General features: G+C 36.0%; 1 protein-coding gene across 8 annotated transcripts in view; it reads right to left on the bottom strand.

Annotated features, from left to right (window-relative positions):
* The window catches only part of LOC106060158 (inositol 1,4,5-trisphosphate receptor type 1-like), a 204,698-nt gene that overhangs the window by 18,496 nt on the left and 166,705 nt on the right, over positions 1–19,497 (bottom strand). For all 8 annotated transcript variants that reach the window (XM_056035575.1, XM_056035572.1, XM_056035573.1 and 5 more), the window contains 17 exons: positions 18,719–18,877; positions 17,152–17,308; positions 16,941–17,038; positions 16,105–16,201; positions 15,501–15,551; positions 14,540–14,812; positions 13,686–13,808; positions 12,257–12,406; positions 10,778–10,879; positions 10,016–10,099; positions 8,321–8,518; positions 8,107–8,212; positions 5,923–6,038; positions 4,779–4,948; positions 3,206–3,343; positions 2,511–2,672; positions 1,237–1,348 (listed from right to left, as the gene is read on the bottom strand). In XM_056035575.1, coding sequence (XP_055891550.1) covers positions 1,237–1,348; positions 2,511–2,672; positions 3,206–3,343; positions 4,779–4,948; positions 5,923–6,038; positions 8,107–8,212; positions 8,321–8,518; positions 10,016–10,099; positions 10,778–10,879; positions 12,257–12,406; positions 13,686–13,808; positions 14,540–14,812; positions 15,501–15,551; positions 16,105–16,201; positions 16,941–17,038; positions 17,152–17,308; positions 18,719–18,877 — 2,296 coding nt within the window. The remainder of the gene's footprint in view (positions 1–1,236; positions 1,349–2,510; positions 2,673–3,205; positions 3,344–4,778; positions 4,949–5,922; positions 6,039–8,106; positions 8,213–8,320; positions 8,519–10,015; positions 10,100–10,777; positions 10,880–12,256; positions 12,407–13,685; positions 13,809–14,539; positions 14,813–15,500; positions 15,552–16,104; positions 16,202–16,940; positions 17,039–17,151; positions 17,309–18,718; positions 18,878–19,497) is intronic.

Here is a 19,497-nt window from a genome sequence, read left to right as displayed (position 1 = left end):
AAGAACTTGACAACAAGGCTCCAAATAATCTGGTACTTTAATAAGGGTCAAATAAAACAGCCAATATGACACAATTGGCAACACAATCAACTACTACAACGTTAGACTGTATATCACTGTACTAAACTCATAACTCTACTGTCTCTTCCTGCCTTTCAATAGAGCACGCTAAACTGTATTACTGGCCTGTGTCACCTACGTCAGCTAATCACACACAGTTAACCCTTTTGCGTCGCGAATAGGGTTATAACAGTACTTTACAGTGTTTAGGCCTATACTTTTTTTTTAAAAGGGATTCCTAGTTCCAGAATAAAAGCTTTGTATTTATTGTTGAAGGATATTCGTGTGTTGGAATTAATTGTTTACATTTGAATCTCCGGGCATAACGATATTATTTGAGTGTTCAGTAATTATTTAAAATAGAATTCTACGCTAAATTATAACATCAGAAACGCATTGTCTGATCAACACAATCTCATCGTAACATCAAGACATCTTTACATCTAGCACTCCACTACAAATGATCGTTGCTGTCATTGTTTGCATCTTTTCTCCGGAAACAAAAGCGAAATCTTTAGATTATCTTCGTTTCAGCTTAAAAGATTTGAACTAAATAGCAAGATTTGAACTAAATAGCAAGATTTGAATTAAATAGTAAGATTTGAATTAAATAGCAAGATTTGAACTAAATAGCAAGATTTGAATTAAATAGCAAGATTTGAATTAAATAGCAAGATTTGAACTAAATAGCAATATTTGTACTAAATAGCAAGATTTGAATTAAATAGCAAGATTTGAACTAAATAGTAAGATTTGAACTAAATAGCAATATTTGAACTAAATAGCAAGATTTGAACTAAATAGCAAGATTTGAATTAAATAGTAAGATTTGAATTAAATAGTAAGATTTGAACTAAATAGCAAGATTTGAATTAAATAGCAAGATTTGAACTAAATAGTAAGATTTGAACTAAATAGCAATATTTGAACTAAATAGCAAGATTTGAACTAAATAGCAAGATTTGAATTAAATAGTAAGATTTGAATTAAATAGTAAGATTTGAACTAAATAGTAAGATTTGAACTAAATAGCAAGATTTGAACTAAATAGCAAGATTTGAACTAAATAGCAAGATTTGAACTATATAGCAAGTTGTAAGACAATATATATCACAAACATTTGTAGATTCCAAAACAGGAACTCGTTGTTTTGTTTTGTTTTTGTGTTCCACCTACCATATAGTAGAACGTAGTAACGCTGAAAAATCTGGCATCAAGTTTGGACACGTGTTTCCGTTTCTTGTCTTCCTCTTCTTCATCATCTGGCTTCCTCCTTAAGGACAGTTTTCTGCAGAGTTAGAAAGATAATTAAACAGGCCTGTACCAGTTTCCAATGCAACAAAGACTATTTCTGTTCGATACTGACAGGTGTCCTAAAAGTTGTGGTGCAGTGATTGAAAACTAGTTTTTAAATGTACGTCTCACTTTGATAATACCGGTATGTGTAAAAATACAGATTTTAAAACATATGTAACAGTCATCAATCTGTAGTAAATGTTGAAAATATCCCGCAGACCCCTGGTTATTTTATCTCACAGAGTTAGAAGAAATTTCCATAAATCAAATAAGAACATAAAACTAAAATATTATTTGACCTTGGTTAGGCCAATAATAGAATATACATCTTCTGTTTGGGACCCCTCGACTCAAGAAAACATTAAGAAACTGGAACAGACACAAAATAGAGCAGTGAGATTCATAACAAACGAATATTCACATTTGATTAGAGTAACACCTTTAGTAAAATCACTAAATTTAGAAAGCCTGAGCTAGCCAGGAAAACCAGTGACTTGGCGTTTAGGTCATTGGTTAATATGCATGACTAAATGCATGACGCGTAGGACGTAATCATCTTTTTTGAAGTAACGTCTGTGTCATATAAGATAAGAAGATAAGATTTCTATTAATCTATTGTTAGTAGTACATGTATTTGAGATTTGGAATATCACATAAAATAAAACCAAAAAAAAAAAATATATAAAGAATTATTTTTAAGATAACGAAGCTTTATCAAGTGTAACTGTATATATTAGTTTGGATAAGGAATGATGATACATGATGTACAAGAAATAATTATGTGAGATTTCAGCTTTATACAGTAATGGGTGTGGGACAAATAACGTGTACAAACTTTTGACCAGACAGACAGACAGACAGAGTGAGTTGATAAAAGCTTTGTAACAAGAATTTTATGCTTGACGAAACACTTTTCTGGACATTTATGATCGAGAGGAGCCGTGCAATGTTTTCCTGCATCTCTACTGGAGGTAAATCTCGAACTATTTATCAGGATCCGAACTCAAGTCTCTCAGTTTGGCAGTCAATCGATTGTAACTCCCAGGATGCTGCACACTTGAATCTTCCCCCCCCCCTCCTTTTTTTACCCCACTTCCCGCCTAAACTTTTACCATTGTGAAGAGTTTGAAAAAATAAAAAAGGCGCGAACTTACTTGCAGGCGTTGATGCCGTTCCGTATGCTCGGCAGACGTGGGTGGTTGCAGACGAAGTAGCTGATGAAGACCAAGAGGGACATGAAGTTGTGACACCCGCCCAGCACCAGGATGGCGATGTTGTAGTTCTCTGGCGACATGGTGGTGATGGATGGCGTGGGACTGAGTGTTGTGGGGAATGTGTGAAAGAGAGAGGATATAAATAAGTTAATTAAGTCTTAATAATTTGACACGTTATCTAAAATATTTTTTTTTCAAAAAAATAAGTTTCTAAAGTAGCACTTATTCTTGCTCAATTGATACACCCGCAAGTGTTCTTTTTCAGCAAGTGTTCTTTTTCAAATCTTTCGTTAATATAAGGGTGTGTGTGTGTGCAATACAGAATTTATTTTTTTTCAGATTATGATGTTCTATCCGTCTTTTTAAACAGAACACAGCAAAATTGTGAAATTTGAACAATAATGCACTAACAATAAAGTGGCATTTTGTAAGGCTTTATCTTTACAAATAGTGAATAGTTTTATGGTTAACCAGTAATTGCATAATAAATAAAAATATATCGTTTAACTAGTTCCAACTATTTGCTGCAATTAAAAATACCAGGGAAATAATATTACAATAAAATTGTTGGAAATGAAAGGCTTGTATTCATTAGGGGAATGAACGAGATTATCTGGCAAGAAATTGGAACGCACTCTCTGAGAATTGGCGGGATTCCTGTGGTGTTGACCATGATGTCGGGTGTTTCCAGTGACCCTTTAGCTTCCCACGTGACCAGCATGAGAATGTTGATGGCGAAGCTGATGATGGTGACCAAATGGTTCCAGACAAGCCTGAAAAAAAAAAAAACAAGATGAGAGTTACGTTGCTCTATTCTCTGTAGTCTTTCCCCCCCCCCCAATCACTCTTTCTTCCTTTATCTTACACTCTAATTATCACTCTTTCTTCCTTTATCCTGCTCTCTTTATCACTCTTTCTTCCTTTATCCTGCTCTCTTTATCACTCTTTCTTTCTTTATCCTACACTCTTTATCACTCTTTCTTTCTTTATCTTACTCTCTTTATCACTCTTTCTTTCTTATCCTACACTCTTTATCACTCTTTCTTTCTTTATCTTACTCTCTTTACACTCTTTATTTCTTTATCCTGCTCTCTTTATCACTCTTTCTTCCTTTATCATGCTCTCTTTATCACTCTTTCTTTCTTTATCCTACAGTCTTTATCACTCTTTCTTTCTTTATCTTACTCTCTTTATCACTCTTTCTTTCTTTATCTTACTCTCTTTATCACTCTTTACTTCTTTATCCTGCTCTCTTTATCACTCTTTCTTCCTTTATCATGCTCTCTTTATCACTCTTTCTTTCTTTATCCTACAGTCTTTATCACTCTTTCTTTCTTTATCTTACTCTCTTTATCACTCTTTCTTTCTTTATCTTACTCTCTTTATCACTCTTTATTTCTTTATCCTGCTCTCTTTATCACTCTTTCTTCCTTTATCCTGCTCTCCTTATCACTCTTTCTTTCTTTATCCTACACTCTTTATCACTCTTTATTTCTTTATCATACTCTCTTTATCACTCTTTATTTCTTTATCCTACACTCTTTATCACTCTTTCTTCCTTTATCATGCTCTCCTTATCACTCTTTCTTTCTTTATCCTACACTCTTTATCACTCTTTCTTCCTTTATCATACTCTCTTTATCACTCTTTATTTCTTTATCCTACACTCTTTATCACTCTTTCTTCCTTTATCCTGCTCTCCTTATCACTCGTTCTTTCTCTCTATTTGTTTTTTCCAAACTTTTGTATTCTCTTTCATCTCTATTTTCCATTACGCCTCTCTTTCCCTCCTCTTTCTTCTCTTTTACGCCTCTTCTTTCTCTCTCCGTTCTTTTTCTCTCTCTTTCTCAGTCTCTCTATGCTACTTCTCTCTCCATTCTCTTTCTCTCTCTTTCATTCTCTCTATTTCATGTGTTTCTTAAAATCTCTGATTTTTCAGAAATACTTTCAATAACTTTCCTCTATTTCTTCCTTTTTTCTTTCTCTCTTTTTATTCTTTAATTCTTTTTTCTTGTCCTTTGTTCCCTCAATTCATCCCTTCTCATTCTTTATTTTCTTTCTATTGTTTCATTCACTTTCTTCAAATTCTATCTTTCAACCCTTCCCCTCTCTCTTTCTCTCTCTTTGTAAGTATGCGAACAAGAGTGGTTTTATGTAACAGTAAATATAGCATATAAAGTTTACAACGCTGCCAAGTAAATTACTGACCAGCCTTTGGTCAACAAGATCGCCACTGGGTTCTTAAGTATCTTCTGCTGGTAAGCTATGTCCTTCATGATGTCCTTCGTCCAGCCCATCAGGTCTCGAATCTTGTTGCTAGGCGACGACCTGTCCACGCCCCACTTCAACTTCTCTTTGACTTCTTCCCTCAACACGCGCTGAAATTAGGGCAGCAGACGTGAACTAAATTATAGCTCCTTAGTTAAGTCACACGTGAAGTTATCTGACACGGACATGCTTTTTTAATACACGATATCTTGTTTTCAATAAATATATAATGAGACGAAATGCCATAGCCAGCTTGCTGCTAGAGATTGACCACACACACACCGCTCAGCCCAGGAAACTCTCAAATACCACCACGATCCCTCTCCTATCCCATCCCCGCCAACCACTTTAATCTTATATTTTACCTTTCCCCTTCCAAAATCTGTCTTACTCGACCTAGACAGGAGCCGCGCCCCCTGGTTTAGTTCATCTGAAGTTCTGAACACCTGACCAAGACATGCCCCTCCCATTCACTGGACCAACCTGGACATACGATGGACGGGACTTTCCCCCTCTCTTAATTTTATGATGGACAGGTAACACTTTCCTCTCTGACCTCCTCTCTCAGAAATGGCCGGTCTGTTCAAATGGGACACTTCAGAGGACAAAGCCATTGACCACATTATGTGGAGACAGATGGTGACAAAGACAGAGAGCAAAAAAAAACAAAAACAAATGACCTCAGCTCCGGAAGACAAGCGAGCCAAACGAAAAATGGCTGGCTCCCGGTACCAAACACTGTCTTCATTTGAATTGCTCTCCAGGGATCTACAGCAGTGGCGTCACAAGGGGGGTGCGGGGGGTGCGATCCGCACCGACTGACACCCACTCTAGTGACGCCACTGATCTACAGTCAAATGAAAAAGTGCCTCATAAGATGAACCAAAGTCGTCACGACTGAACGAAACCAATGACATTGGACACGTAAAAACAATATAGATTATAGAGTATAGAGTTATAGACCAGTCACAAATAACACTGAATGTATCTAATTGTACATTGAATTGGAAAAATATTCCAGAATGCTTTAAAGATATCAAGCAAACACAGGTCTAGACTTTCATTTCTCCCTAGAAAAACTTACCCTGTTTTTGACTCGGAAATTGATCTTCTGAAGGTCCCCGTCCTTGACAATCTCGATGGACATACAGTTTTTCTTGTAGAAGCTGAAGGCCTTGGCCTGGAGTGGGGTCATTCTCACTGTAATTAAATGTTTTATTATTAAGATAGAAGTCAAGGGGAAACAATCAGATTTATTTAAAGCAGGTGTTTTGTAAACATAGGGGAGAGAATTTGATAGGGGACTATGAAAACTTGAAGTAAATCATGTAAAACCATAGAACATGTACAAGAATATAAATATCTAGGAACAACCAACAACAAAAGACCGAACATACATAGAACCTCTACACAAAAATTCACCAGCGACTATTTTATCTCACAAAGCTAAGGAAATTTAACATCGACAAAACAATTATTAAACTTTTTTATACAGCAACCATCAGCAGTCTAATTAACTTTGCCATCACCTGCTGGTCTGGTAATACTTCACTGGCTTACAAACTGGAACTAAATAGACTAATTAAAAAAGCATCGCATATCACTCGAATACAGCTACCATCTTTCTAAGAGCTTTTTCATGAAAGATGCCTTTCCAAAACACTCTCGATTCTTAAGGACAACCTGCACCCATTAAACCACAATTACATAAGATCTGAACGAAGTGGTCGTCTCCTTTCCATTAAAACTAAAAGAGAAAGATTTTTAAAAACTCCTTTATCCCACTATCGGTCAGAGTGTTACAAGATCAGCTGTCGTCATCGAGAAGTACATAGAAGTCAAACTCATAAAGCGCTGGTTGTGAATGTGTATGTGTTTCGTGAGTGAATGTTGTTCGAATTTTTCAACTATACTGTTATTGTACAGTAGTTACGCTGATGTTGTCAATTGTAGTCAAACTGAATATCCATTTTGATTGGATCAATAAAATTATCTTATCTTATCTTATCTTAATGGCGCTTTCAAAACGTGTCGGTGCTTCTTCAGCCTAACTTCAAGAACTGTAATGATGCGAAAATTATGTTTAATATGTAATAACTGGTTGAACACAGCCTGTTTAAGCAAGCTTGATGTCAGGGCATTTGTTGTGATTTGAGGAGAAAAAATTCCGTCTAATTTTATACTGATGCAAGTGAAGAGAAAAATGTATAGAGCTCATTGTGATTCAAGCATGAGTTTCATAGATACAGACAATTTCTTGTATCACTCAAGCAAACCGCACAAAATTAAAGAGAATTTTTTTTTCTAGAAAAAAAGGGCATTTTAAAGTTTTTACATATTTTCTAATTACCTATTACAATAGAGTCACTGCCATGTAGATTATCTTCTAATTATCACCCCTATTTGGTTCCTCTTTAAGATTTAGACTTATCTACCCTAATGTAGGTAATACATACTCATGACGATAACATATAGATATAGTGTTGTCTGCAAAAAGGAAATATTCCCGAATCCCTTATAGGCACCTTCACGTCCAGCTAAGGAATGAAAAGTGAATTCAAGAAATCGTTTCAGGGACACCCTCAAAGTCTCATTAAGAACCTTCTACATGGAGAGAGAAGCTAAGAGCTTCAGGGACACCCTCAAAGTCTCATTAAGAACCTTATACAGGGAGAGAGAAGCTAAGAGCTTCATGGCGCCATGCTGTGAAATCTGGAGTAAACATCGTTGAGGATAAAGGCTGAAGAAAAGCGCCAGAGAAGAAAATCAAGGCAATACATAAAGGCTTCTGCTGGAATAGCTTGCCTAGAATGCAGCCAAACATTCCGTGCTTAAATTGGCCTCTCCTGAAACATCATAAGGCATAAAACCGCAAAGCCATCAGCCCCTTGAAAGACCACAGCAAGGTCCTCAGCCCCCTGGATGACCACTGCAAAGCAATCAGCCCCTTTTCCTTGGATGACCACTGCAAAGCCTTCAGCACCCAGGATACCACTGCAAAGCAATCAGCTCCTTCCCATAGGATGACCACTGCAAAGAAATCAGCACCTTCTCCTTGGACGACCACTGCAAAGCCTTCAGCACCCTGAATACCACTGCAAAGACCTCAGCCCACTGGATGACCACTTCAAAGTCCTCAGCCCCATAGATGACAACTGCAAGGCTCTCAGCCCCATGGATATTGCGATAGACAAACTATACACAAAACACACACACACACACATACATATATATATATATTGATATACATTGTGTAATAATAACCTACAATAATCATGCAGCCTAGGGTCAATGTCACACATTCTGGCTAGCAGCAGATACAGGCTGAACCCCACGTCCATGTATTCATCCGCGAACTGCTCTTTTTGTTTTTTCTGTGGACGAGAAAGAACAGGATAATAAGTTTACATTCTAATCAGTTACCAATAAATTTTAATTAATTACAAGTACACTTAGATATAGTATATGTATTTCTCAGTTACCATAACTCCTTTCAGCAGTTTCGTCCCTTTGGCCAAGTTTCTTGTGGAGGCTAGCTTTCCCTGAGAGCCCAAAGGGTCAGCCAGAGCCTCCTCCAGCGCTTTCAGCTCCATGATCTTGGTCTTGTCCGTCTGGTGCCTCTCGTAGCAGGTCGCCATCAATGCAAGGACCGCCTTCTTATCCAGCGTGTCTTTGACCTCCTGGACATTGATTCGAAAGTAAAATGTAATGTTAAGATGTTCTCTTTACTTGCAAAATGACTCCCGTTCAAAAATGTATAGTCAGTGAACATTAAAAACTATGAAAATAAGTTTCTATTTTGGTGTATGCTGATTTACGTAGTTGTGTTCCCCAAGATTACAAACCGATTCTCACAATATAAGAACTAGGATCTAGTTATTTTAGTGAATGGTAACATTATACAGACACATATTTAAAAGTTAAATGTTTTCAGAGGACCAAGCATTAGGCATTTTTTTGTCTAGCTATCCTTTTCTCATCTTATAAAATACAGACGTTACTTAAAAAAAGATGATGATTACGTCCTATGTTTTATAAGTGTCATCAAGATATTTTAAGTTTTTGAGATATTATTTATTTTAATTTCTTTTTACAAATATATTATTTATTTTAATTTCTTTTTATAACGCTTAAATCCACTCATTTTGTCTGTATGGTAAAAAGTGTGAACAAGTTATCCATAATGCACCTATTATAAGATCAAGTTGAAACTTGACATTATTATTTACTAGCATAGACATAGGCAGACACAAAACAAGTTAAAAAAATTAAAGAATCTCTAAAAAAAAACAACAACAACAAAAAACTATCGGTAATTTATCATTTTGTTTGATATCAAGAAGGGAAATTAATCCTTCTTTATTCACAGATATGGCAAAATATGTAGGGTTTGGTCCCCTAACATGATTGGTTACATTTTGTATCCCACACCTAACAAATAAGGAAGAAATAAAAAAAATTAATCAATTAGTAAATTTATTATTGGTAATTAATTATTTTGTTTGATATAAAACGAGGGAAATAACTTCTATGTTATTAGGAGATATAGTTGTAAGGGCGGAGTGTTCCCCTTAGATAAGCTTCGTTTTATTTTTGTTTAATGATTTTTTTTTATTTTGCTTGTTGTTTTTTTATTTAAATTATATTTTCTCTATGATTCAGTGTTCTTTTTTTTCTTTATTTGTGTTTAAAAAAAGCTTTATTCTTTTTTATAATCGGAGAATTCATTTCCAAACCTTTATTACCGGCATAAGATAAACAACATGGTACATATAAATTTAAATTACAATGTTTGAAAAAGCAATACACCAACCGAACGTTACAGACAAGAATCTATTTATATCTAAAAGGGCAGCTACTCTGAATACTACACATTAAATGTTCTAAACTTAAGATTATCTAATCCCCACCCCCACCAGGATCAAGCTTAAACAAAAGAGAGGCGGGCGAGGCTAGAACTCGCGACCCTCTCGACGACAGTCAGCATCAACCACGCAGCCTCACCGTGGATGATCGTCTTGGAGAATCAATTTTTCACTTATGTACATTTTCAAGAATGTTGATTGTCATAGATTTCTTATGGTGTTCTGATATTTGTTTCCATGCTTCGCTTCTTATAACCAAACTCATTGAATTTAAACAATTAATTTCAGTTTTGAGACAGGTATTTCACTCACCAAAGCCACTTCTGTAGCTCCAGGTCCATTTTCTTCAATTAAGCTCATCACCAGGTTTGAAATACTTTTACGTAGCTCCAGCGTCTGTGTGTGGATGAAATAGATCAATTACAAGTAACAAAATGACATAATAGAAACTTCAATATTATCACATCACAGAAAAAAAAATGAACATAATGACATCATAGAAACTTCAATATTATCACATCACAGAAAAAAAAATGAACATAATGACATCATAGAAACATCAATATTATCACATCACAGGAAAAAAATGAACATAATGACATCATAGAAACATCAATATTATCACATCACAGAAAAAAAAATGAATATAATGACATCATAGAAACATCAATATTATCACATCACAGAAAAAAAAACAACATAATGACATCATAGAAACATCAATATTATCACATCACAGAAAAAAAAAACATAATGACATCATAGAAACATCAATATTATCACATCACAGAAAAAAAAACAACATAATGACATCATAGAAACATCAACACAATGACATCACAGAACCATTAACATAATATTACAAGAAAAAAAAAATTATAATGACGTCACAGAAAAAAAATATTAACAAAATGACATTACAGAAACATTCACATAATAACGCCTGTCTTCAGCATAGTAATCACATTGACATACCAACACAATGGAGTTTTTGGAACATCGAAACAATGGCGTCGTGGACCCATCAACATAAATTGTAAACTACGAACACACATTAATTAAGGAAATAAAAACCTTTTCTGTTGAGCAGTCTCCAAACTCTCCAGATCTAAGAATAAAGTTGATGTAGTCTATAATCTTATTGTCGTAGATCACCACCCGGTTTTCTTGGTTACCCTGGAGACAGATTTGTACCATAAATACCGAAAGGAAGATTACATCATGCCATCAGATACCATAACGATTGTGTGCAAGACTTAGCGTTTTGAAACAGTTGTATTTTTGGCACGATTTTAACTGCAGATTCGGAACATTCAGATCATAATGGACTTCAGTACTTCTTCATTGCCATATTGTAAAACTGTTCATATCTCACTTTAGTTTTTAAGATTAGTGAGAAAAAAAAAAGGTTGCCACTGTAGAGCTTGCGGTTTATGAAATAGATGATTTAAGTAATAAGTAATCTAAAATACTCCTTTCAGATCTTGCGATCTATGGGGGCAGATGGTGTAAAAATTATCTATTTCTTTGGCTGACAGGCTAATGAGGATGTTATGTGACCAATACAACGACCAACCGCTTTCACTTTCCCCAACTAAAGTCAGGTATTCAGGGGCGTTCACTTTCCCTAATAAAAGTCAGGTATTCAGGGGCGTTCACTTTCCCTAATAAAAGTCAGGTATAGAGGGGCGTTCACTTTCCCTAATAAAGGTCAGGTATAGAGGGGCGTTCACTTTCCCTAACCAAAGTCAGGTATACAGGGGCCTTCACTTTCCCCAACCAAGGTCAGTTATCCAGGGGCGTTCACTTTCCCCAACCAAAGTCAGGTATAAAGGGGCGTTCACTTTGCCAAACCCAAGTCAGGTATCCTGGGCGTTCTAAAAACCCCGAAATTAAAAAAAATTCTAGTCATCACCAAGATTCAAGCCCTGAAACTCTTGGTACGACAGCCAAGCGCATTTGCCACTTTTCCACCAAGCCCCAGATGATGACAAGCTGTGTATTTCAATGGCTCGCTGTTAACGAGGTTCTCATGTGTCTAGCACAACGATCAACCGCCTTTACTTTTCCCCGATTAATGTTAAGCGGCAGTTAAGCCCCAGAGTTGAGTTCAGTGAAATATTTGAAATCTTAAAGTTAAAAAGCCCAATCTTCATCAGGATTACAACTTCAGATCCCGGGTTGGGAGTCCCCGAGTTGGAATGATATTTTGATTTGTTCCTTGTTACTCAAAGCCGTGAAAAGAACATGATATTATGATTTGTTCTTTGTTACTCACAGCCGTGAAAAGAACATGATATTATGAGTTGCTTCTTGTTACTCACAGCCGTGAAAAGAACATGCTATTATGATTTGTTCCTTGTTACTCACAGCCGTGAAAAGAACATGCTATTATGATTTGCTCCTTGTTACTCACAGCCGTGAAAAGAACATGCTCTTATGAGTTGCTCCTTGTTACTCACAGCTGTGAAAAGAACATGCTATTATGATTTGCTCCTTGTTACTCACAGCTGTGAAAAGAACATGATATTTTGATTTGCTCTTGTTACTCACAGCCGTGAATTCATTCATGGTCTCAAACAGCTGAATCAGCAGGTCGATGTTCTTGCTGTTGATGTTGGAGTAGACTACGTTGAGGAAGCGAGTCACCTCAGCGATGATGTCGAAGGACTTGACATTGTCAGGCTGTTCCCTCAGATAATCCTGGAACGAAAGAGCGCACCGTAGTTTTCATCAATTATTTTTTTTTTTTTTTTTTTTTATATTGAAGGTATTAGACACGAATGTGAAGCAAATCGATTAATAGAAAAGGTGAAGATCACAGAAATTTGTTTATTAATTTTTATGTCATGGAATAAGTTTGTAAAACTTGCATACATTTTGTCTAAACACTATCATTTATTGAGTGATTTAAATTTATACACAATTGTAAGCTACATTATAAAACGTTGACTTTAATGAAATAATTTTGTTACCATATTAAAATAACAAATTAAAATCTTGCATCATTATTACATTTTTGTTTTTGCATTATAAGTTCTTTCTGAACATGTATTCTCAATTTCCCAATCTGTAGTCCGCGGAACCTTAGTGTTCCGAGAGGCCATAATAGGTGTTTCCTAAAAAACGTGATTAATAAACTAGTAAGTGAAAACTAATAAGTAATAAGTGATCTAAAATACTCCTTTCAGATCTTGGGATCTATGGGGCAGATTGTGTAAAAATAATCCATTTCTTTGGCTGACAGGCTAATGAGGATGTCATGTGACCAGCACAACGACCAAACGCCTTCACTTTCCCCAACCAAAGTCAGGTATCCAGGGGCGTTCACTTTTCCCAACCAAGGTCAGGTATAGAGGGCCGTTCACTTTCCCCAACCAAGGTCAGGTATAGAGGGGCGTTCACTTTCCCCAACCAAGGTCAGGTATCAAGGGGCGTACACTTTCCACAAACCAAAATCATGTATCAAGGAGCGTTCACTTTCCCCAACCAAAGTCAGATATCCAGGGGCGTTCACTTTCCCTAACGAAAGTCAGGTATCCAGGGGCGTTCACTTTTCCCAACCAAAGTCAGGTATCCAGGGCGTTCTAAAAATCCCCGAAATTAAAAAAAATTCTAATCATCACCAAGACTCAAGCCCGGAACCTCTTGGTACGACAGCCTAGCGCATTTGCTACTTGGCCACCAAGCCCCTGATGATGAGAAGCTCGTTTGCTTCATTGGCTCACTGTTAAAGAGGTTCGGGGTTAATACACTAGTAAGCTAACACGTGAATTAGTCTCTAAAAAAATAGCGAAGTGTTCTGATAAATACTCAGAATGTGAAATATAGTTATGAACTATGGAAACATGTCTTCGTATACGAATAATAAATTCTAATATGTGTCCATTGTGGCAATGTGTAATCTTGTGAAAATTCTATTAAAATTATGGAATTATAAAGGAAAGGGGGGTGTTAAAATTCAACCATTTTGTTCACTGACCTGCAGGTGTTTGTTCTGTCCGTCGCACATCCTGGCCATGACCTTGAGCACCAGCTCGATGTAGCCGTCATTGCGGTACTCGAATGCTGACGTGTCGGCTTCAATGGCATCTGATTCTTGATCCTAAAGTCAGATAACATCATCATAGGATCAAACAGAATATGTGGGGGAGATTTAAAACAGATGAATAGCGCTAGTAAGACAGTGAATGTTTAACAAGACGTGCTTATACACTATAGCTAACAACGGATCACATGGGGAAAAAACGATATTTCGAAGATATTCTACCCTTAGAAGCAAGAAACCTATTATTTTAATACATTATCGCAAATACTGGCCAATAATCTGTATAAATAATTCTCTACGCAAAAGAAAATTGGCTGCCGAGGAAAGACGCAGACGGCGAAAAGAAAATTGCACTGAGATGTGGCAAAATATGTAGGGCAACGCTGGAGCTGCGTAGCCACGGGAAATACTGCATTCCACATTAATCTTCGGACTCGAAGACAAGCCTTATTGTTATTATAATTCTCTACGTCGCCCAACCATGCGGAACAAGACGCACGCACGCCGACTCTCTAACCCTCCATAAAAAAGTCATGAAAAACTCTTTTATTTGTACAAGTCGGACTAGAGTTCTTTGCCTTGTTACAGGTCTTTACGACGTTGCAGCAAGCTAATGGTCTAAACTGCCCTTCGATTGTGACGTTGTAGGTCAGTGTTCAGGCCTTCTATTACGAATGGTCTCGATTTAACATTCGTTGTAATAACAAATTACAGGAAAGTCAGTTACTGATCAATTGACATTGTTGGTTTTACATGATAATTAATCGACTTTTCCGATTATTTTCTACCTTAACAGTAAGTTCCACCTCCCCAGCTTCTTGCATCAGAGCGTCCTTTTCAGTAGCTTTAGGGTTAATGAAAGTATTCTCTTTGTCTTTCTTTAAAATCCCACTTTTGGTCAGAGCGATTTCTTTATTTTCTCGGGATTTCGACTTGTTCCTGGTTTTGACAGTTTTGTCGTTGGCCACCAAAGCCAGCTTGTTGTTTTGTTCAGTCTCTTTCGGCTTTCTGGACTTTTTCTTCGAAGGAGGTTTTACACAAGATTTTGTGGTTCTTCTGGTCTACAAGCGTAATGAAAAAAGAAAAAAAAAAGATTATCTATAGATCTACTTAAATTTCAAATGGTTCTTGATTTCTTGGAACTTTGAAAACACAAAATGACAAAAAGATATAAACATACAAGCTTATGATTTATTTAATAATTGTAAACAGTTCGATTTTTCGGAATTATTGAATGCAATGTTAGGTGGAACCTTAGAGTGGACAATTGAAAATTGGCATAAAATGTATTTTGTTAGTCTGGTTTTATTTTCGAATAAGTATGTTTGCTGGGCATACAAAGACAGATTGGACCAAAACTTTTGGACATGCTTAAATAATACTAAATGAGGCCTAGGATTTCATCGTTTCCAAACGAATGTCACCTTAACCTGCTTGGTAAGTGGACGTGAATGTCTCTGTAAACGTTCAGTTTGCTGACGTGTCTTTTAATATTACACATATGACTGGTCACTATTAATGTGTCGCGAATGCCGTAGAATGCTGGGTTCGTGCTTCCTGTAGTGACACTTGACACGTGACAATAGGGCTCCACAGTCACACGAAAATGTGTTCTAGGAGCTGAAGTTTAGTCGTCCTACCACTGAAGGAAACCAACTAGATAATAGAACCTGGACCAGAAGGCTACTAAAATTGTGTAAAGGTTACACTTTAAAGGACGATGAAAAAGTAAACAGAAAAACTACTCACCCAGCCACTTAGCCTTTGCTGTCTCATGGCATCTTCATAAGCTTGGATTTGCTGGCAAGAAAGAAGAGCGGGGAAACAAAATGACAGATGAAATAAAAAAAAAAGCTTGGAGGAAATGAAATCGACGAAAAAAAAAAACCTGGTTTAGATCGTAGACACATGTTTAAAGCTAGGACGTAACAACCAGCATAACAAAAGGTGCCCTGCGTTTTTCTTTTCTGCTATCTTCTGGGCCTTCACATGCTTCCCTTTCCCAAAAAATGTGGACAAAATAAAAAACAAACAAACAACGACTGATTAAAAGGGAATAGAAATATAGTCTTCAGTAGGTATCTGTCGGGGACTCAATCCCACTAGACTTGATTAGAATGAATTAAAAAGTTTGCTCGTGATTTTCGATCGATCAAAACCTATGGAGATTTTATCCTTAGTGACTTTTCGGCAGGGAGGTAAATGTTAAATAAATTGCTAGTTTTTTTTTGTTTTGTTTTTTTGTTTAGCTAAATAGACGTGTGTCTTTGTGTGCATGTGTGTGTGTGGAATGTGGATATATAAGTAGTTATAACGCAATGTACTAATGTATATAAAGCAATGATCTATTTACCCTCAATGCCATTAGTGTGACCATAAACATGTTTTTGACCTTCTTGCTGTCTGAAGACTCTTTTAGTTTGGCCTCGTGTTGGGTCTGAAGTGACCTCCTGATTTGATAATAAATTAATGCAAAGACCTGATAAACTAATCGACAATTGATTTATAAATCAATAAAAATACTTTGAATAATAATTCATGTAAGTCTTATAAGTTTCAGACTTTCCTTCAGACTTTTCTTTCTTTCAGACTTTTTTTCAGACTTTCAGTCAGACTTACTTGACATTTTTAAAGACTTTTCTTAGAATTTTCTTTAAGACTTTTCTTAAGACTTTCAGACTTTTCTTAAGACTTTTCTTCAGACTTTGTTTCAGAATTATCTTCCGACTTTCCATCAGAAAATAAAGGTTATTATATTGCAGCCCAAACCTCCTTCAGGACGACAGGGGATGGAAGCAGACAGGATTCGAACTCTGTACCATCATAACGCCAGTCTGAAGCTTATACCACAATAACAGGCAGCAGTCTTTGAAACTAGCATAGATATTTCCATTCTAAAGATATACCTCCCGTTTCTTCGCATATCAGGATCGTGATTGATATTTGTTCTTTTTATTCGATATTCAATAACCATAATTTTCAGCACAAGATCTAAATGGCTTAAAATTGTGAATTTGGACCGAGCCTTTTTAAGGGTCAAATTTTGAGCCAAACTTTCATTAAAGTTTGTATTGTTTTCAATGTACTAATAAAACTGGCTAGTTTTTGTTTTGTTTTCATACACACACACACACATTCAAACATAATTAGTTAAAGTTTGCACACTATTAGTAAAAAACAACAACTTGCTTTTCTTTGATTGAGTTTGTAGATAAAGCCATTCTGTCCCTGACTGCCATAAAAAAGACTTCCTCTCTTGTGGAAAAGAAGTAGGTCAACATGGATTGCTGAAAATCGTCAATTTAAAAACAAATTAAAACGTAGTCAAGTTATGATTCTTAGCTCTACAAAACTGTGCTTTTCCTTTTTTTTTAATCACAATTTTAAAGGTGTCAGTTACCTGGACAGAGTCATTGGCGTTGAACAACATAATGCACAAGAAGGCCAGAACTTCTTTGGCAATGAGGTCGTTTCTGGACGCCAGATGAGGAAGAGATTTTCTCATGGCTCCTTTCTGATCATACATGTTTTGAATTGCAGCTACGACTGCTAGACCCCTGAGAGACAAGGCAAGGTGACAGGTAAAAGCATGTCATTTTTTTAAGGTTCATATTCTGGTCATGGTCATGGCATATGTCACGCACACAAAGAAAAAACACAAAAAAGAGACTTTTTTTCTGGCTTAAAAGCTTCTATGTTGAAAATGACCTATGACCTTTGAAAGTTCAATGTTATGTTTTTAATTTGTATTTATGTGTGGTCAAGGGTATAAGTATTCTAAATCGACATAAAACTTCACAGTTGATTTTTTTTTTTTTTTTTTACGATTTTCATAACTTTTAATTCTATGTGTATGTTATTTCTTTAACCTGTGTACACTATCTTCTATACATATATTAAAGTCACTACGTTATATTCTCGAGACACCTAGGCATTTTTTTTTCTTTTCAATAGTTTGAGAACAAAATACTAATCTAGAAAGAGAGCAACAATTGAATATTGAAGACCTAGAAGTTTTATATAAATTAAATACTGTTGGGCAGGAGGCTCTATGGCAGACTGTCCTATCGACAAGAAGCTTGCTCCGTAGTGTATGGCAGTAGTGTATGTGTTATGGAGTGTGTGCTTTTCCTAGGTGACGATGAGGAGAGGTCAGCCGATTGTTTGGTGTCTGTGGGGTTTGGAATGATGAAATATGAGATGATTTGTCGTAATGCAGATATCAAGAACGACAGACAACCCAGAATTTGAAACAGTAAAGACGTATTTTTGTAGTGAGTTGGACTTTGTTCATATACCAGTTTTATTTTATTACTGATAGTTCTATATTTCATCTTAAGTTGAATTTGTCGAAATTGTTAATAAAAATTTTCTTTTGTTTTATTTAAATAAAAAATGTTTGTTCAAGTTATTTTAGGTTTTAAAATAAAAAATATAATATCCCTACATCGACATAGTTGTCTACTAGCAAACTGGTGCAGTAAGTCAACGGCCGTCAACAGCAGTGTGAAAGTAGTGTATGACAGCGTTAATGTTTAAGTTAAATCAACAAATACGTTTATACATAATTTAATTTTCCATTTATTTTCATTTCAGGTTTTACGATTTAAAAAAAAATTACAAAGAAATGTGTCAGGCGTCAAGGCCGAGAGAGTTTAGGGTTTGAATCTCTATGAAGCCTGGGATTTTGAAATTTTGGTATTTTTTAGGACGACCTTGAGTCCGCCTAATTCTAATGGATGCCTGACATTAATTACGGAAAGTAACAGCGGTTGGTTGTTAACAGTGGGCTACATATGGACCCTCCATCATCTGCCCTATAGATCGCAAGGTCTGAAAGGAATGTGCAGAAAAAAATCAATTTAGTATTTACCCGTTTAGATCCATTAATATAAAAGGCATAAATTGAATTGCAGGCCACCGAGGACATGAGGCTAAATTTGATTAATGGTGTAGTGCTTACTTACTTGCTGATTTTGTGCTCAGTCGTTCTGGTGGCCCAATCCTCCGGTAACCTTCTCTCTTCGTTGTGGATGATTGCCCTGAGAACTTGGAAGCACTTGATGTTCAGATCGTCCATCTCTATCCGAGCTGCTTCCGAGAGCCTCTTGCATTCAAGGGCAATGCTGGAAACAGAAGTACACCGGAAGTACGCTGAGAGCGTAGACAAAACTAATTACAAACACTTATAAACTCCCTTTTTTTTTGTTCCACTGCCTGCAAATAGAGTTTGGGCTCTTGCCAAGTATAAATATATTTTTTTTTACTAATGGAACTAGACATTTTTAAATACCTTTTACTATTCGTAACTAAATGGGAGTAAAAACCTGGGTATAAACTTCTAGGAGGGTGGATGTAATTCTTTAAAACGGCTCAAACGACTTTTTTTTTTTTAGAAATTTGATAGATGCTGTATATCGTTAGAAAAAAAAAATTCAAGATAGTTGGCCACACTTTAAAAATTGTAGTTTGACCGTTATAATTTTTTCAATTAAAAAAAAGGGAATAGATTTAAATTTGGCAAGAGAATGAGAGATAAATATTTATCTTCAATGGATTATATGTCTTCTCGTATTTCATCATTCCTTGAAGAGTTCATGAAAATTTAGCGCATCGCCTATCTCTGAAATATTATAAGTTCTAGTAAATCTATACATTCGCTTGACCAGGATTTTTTTTTTATCTTAGGCAATAAAAAGGGGGGGGGGCGCAGGGTAAAAAATGTTCCATTCGATTTTTAATCAAA

This window comes from Biomphalaria glabrata, chromosome 7, assembly GCF_947242115.1.
Source record: "Biomphalaria glabrata chromosome 7, xgBioGlab47.1, whole genome shotgun sequence".
NCBI lineage: Eukaryota > Metazoa > Mollusca > Gastropoda > Planorbidae > Biomphalaria > Biomphalaria glabrata.
The sequence above is the reverse complement of the archived record's forward strand: the minus strand, read 5'-3'. Positions and strand labels throughout refer to the sequence as shown.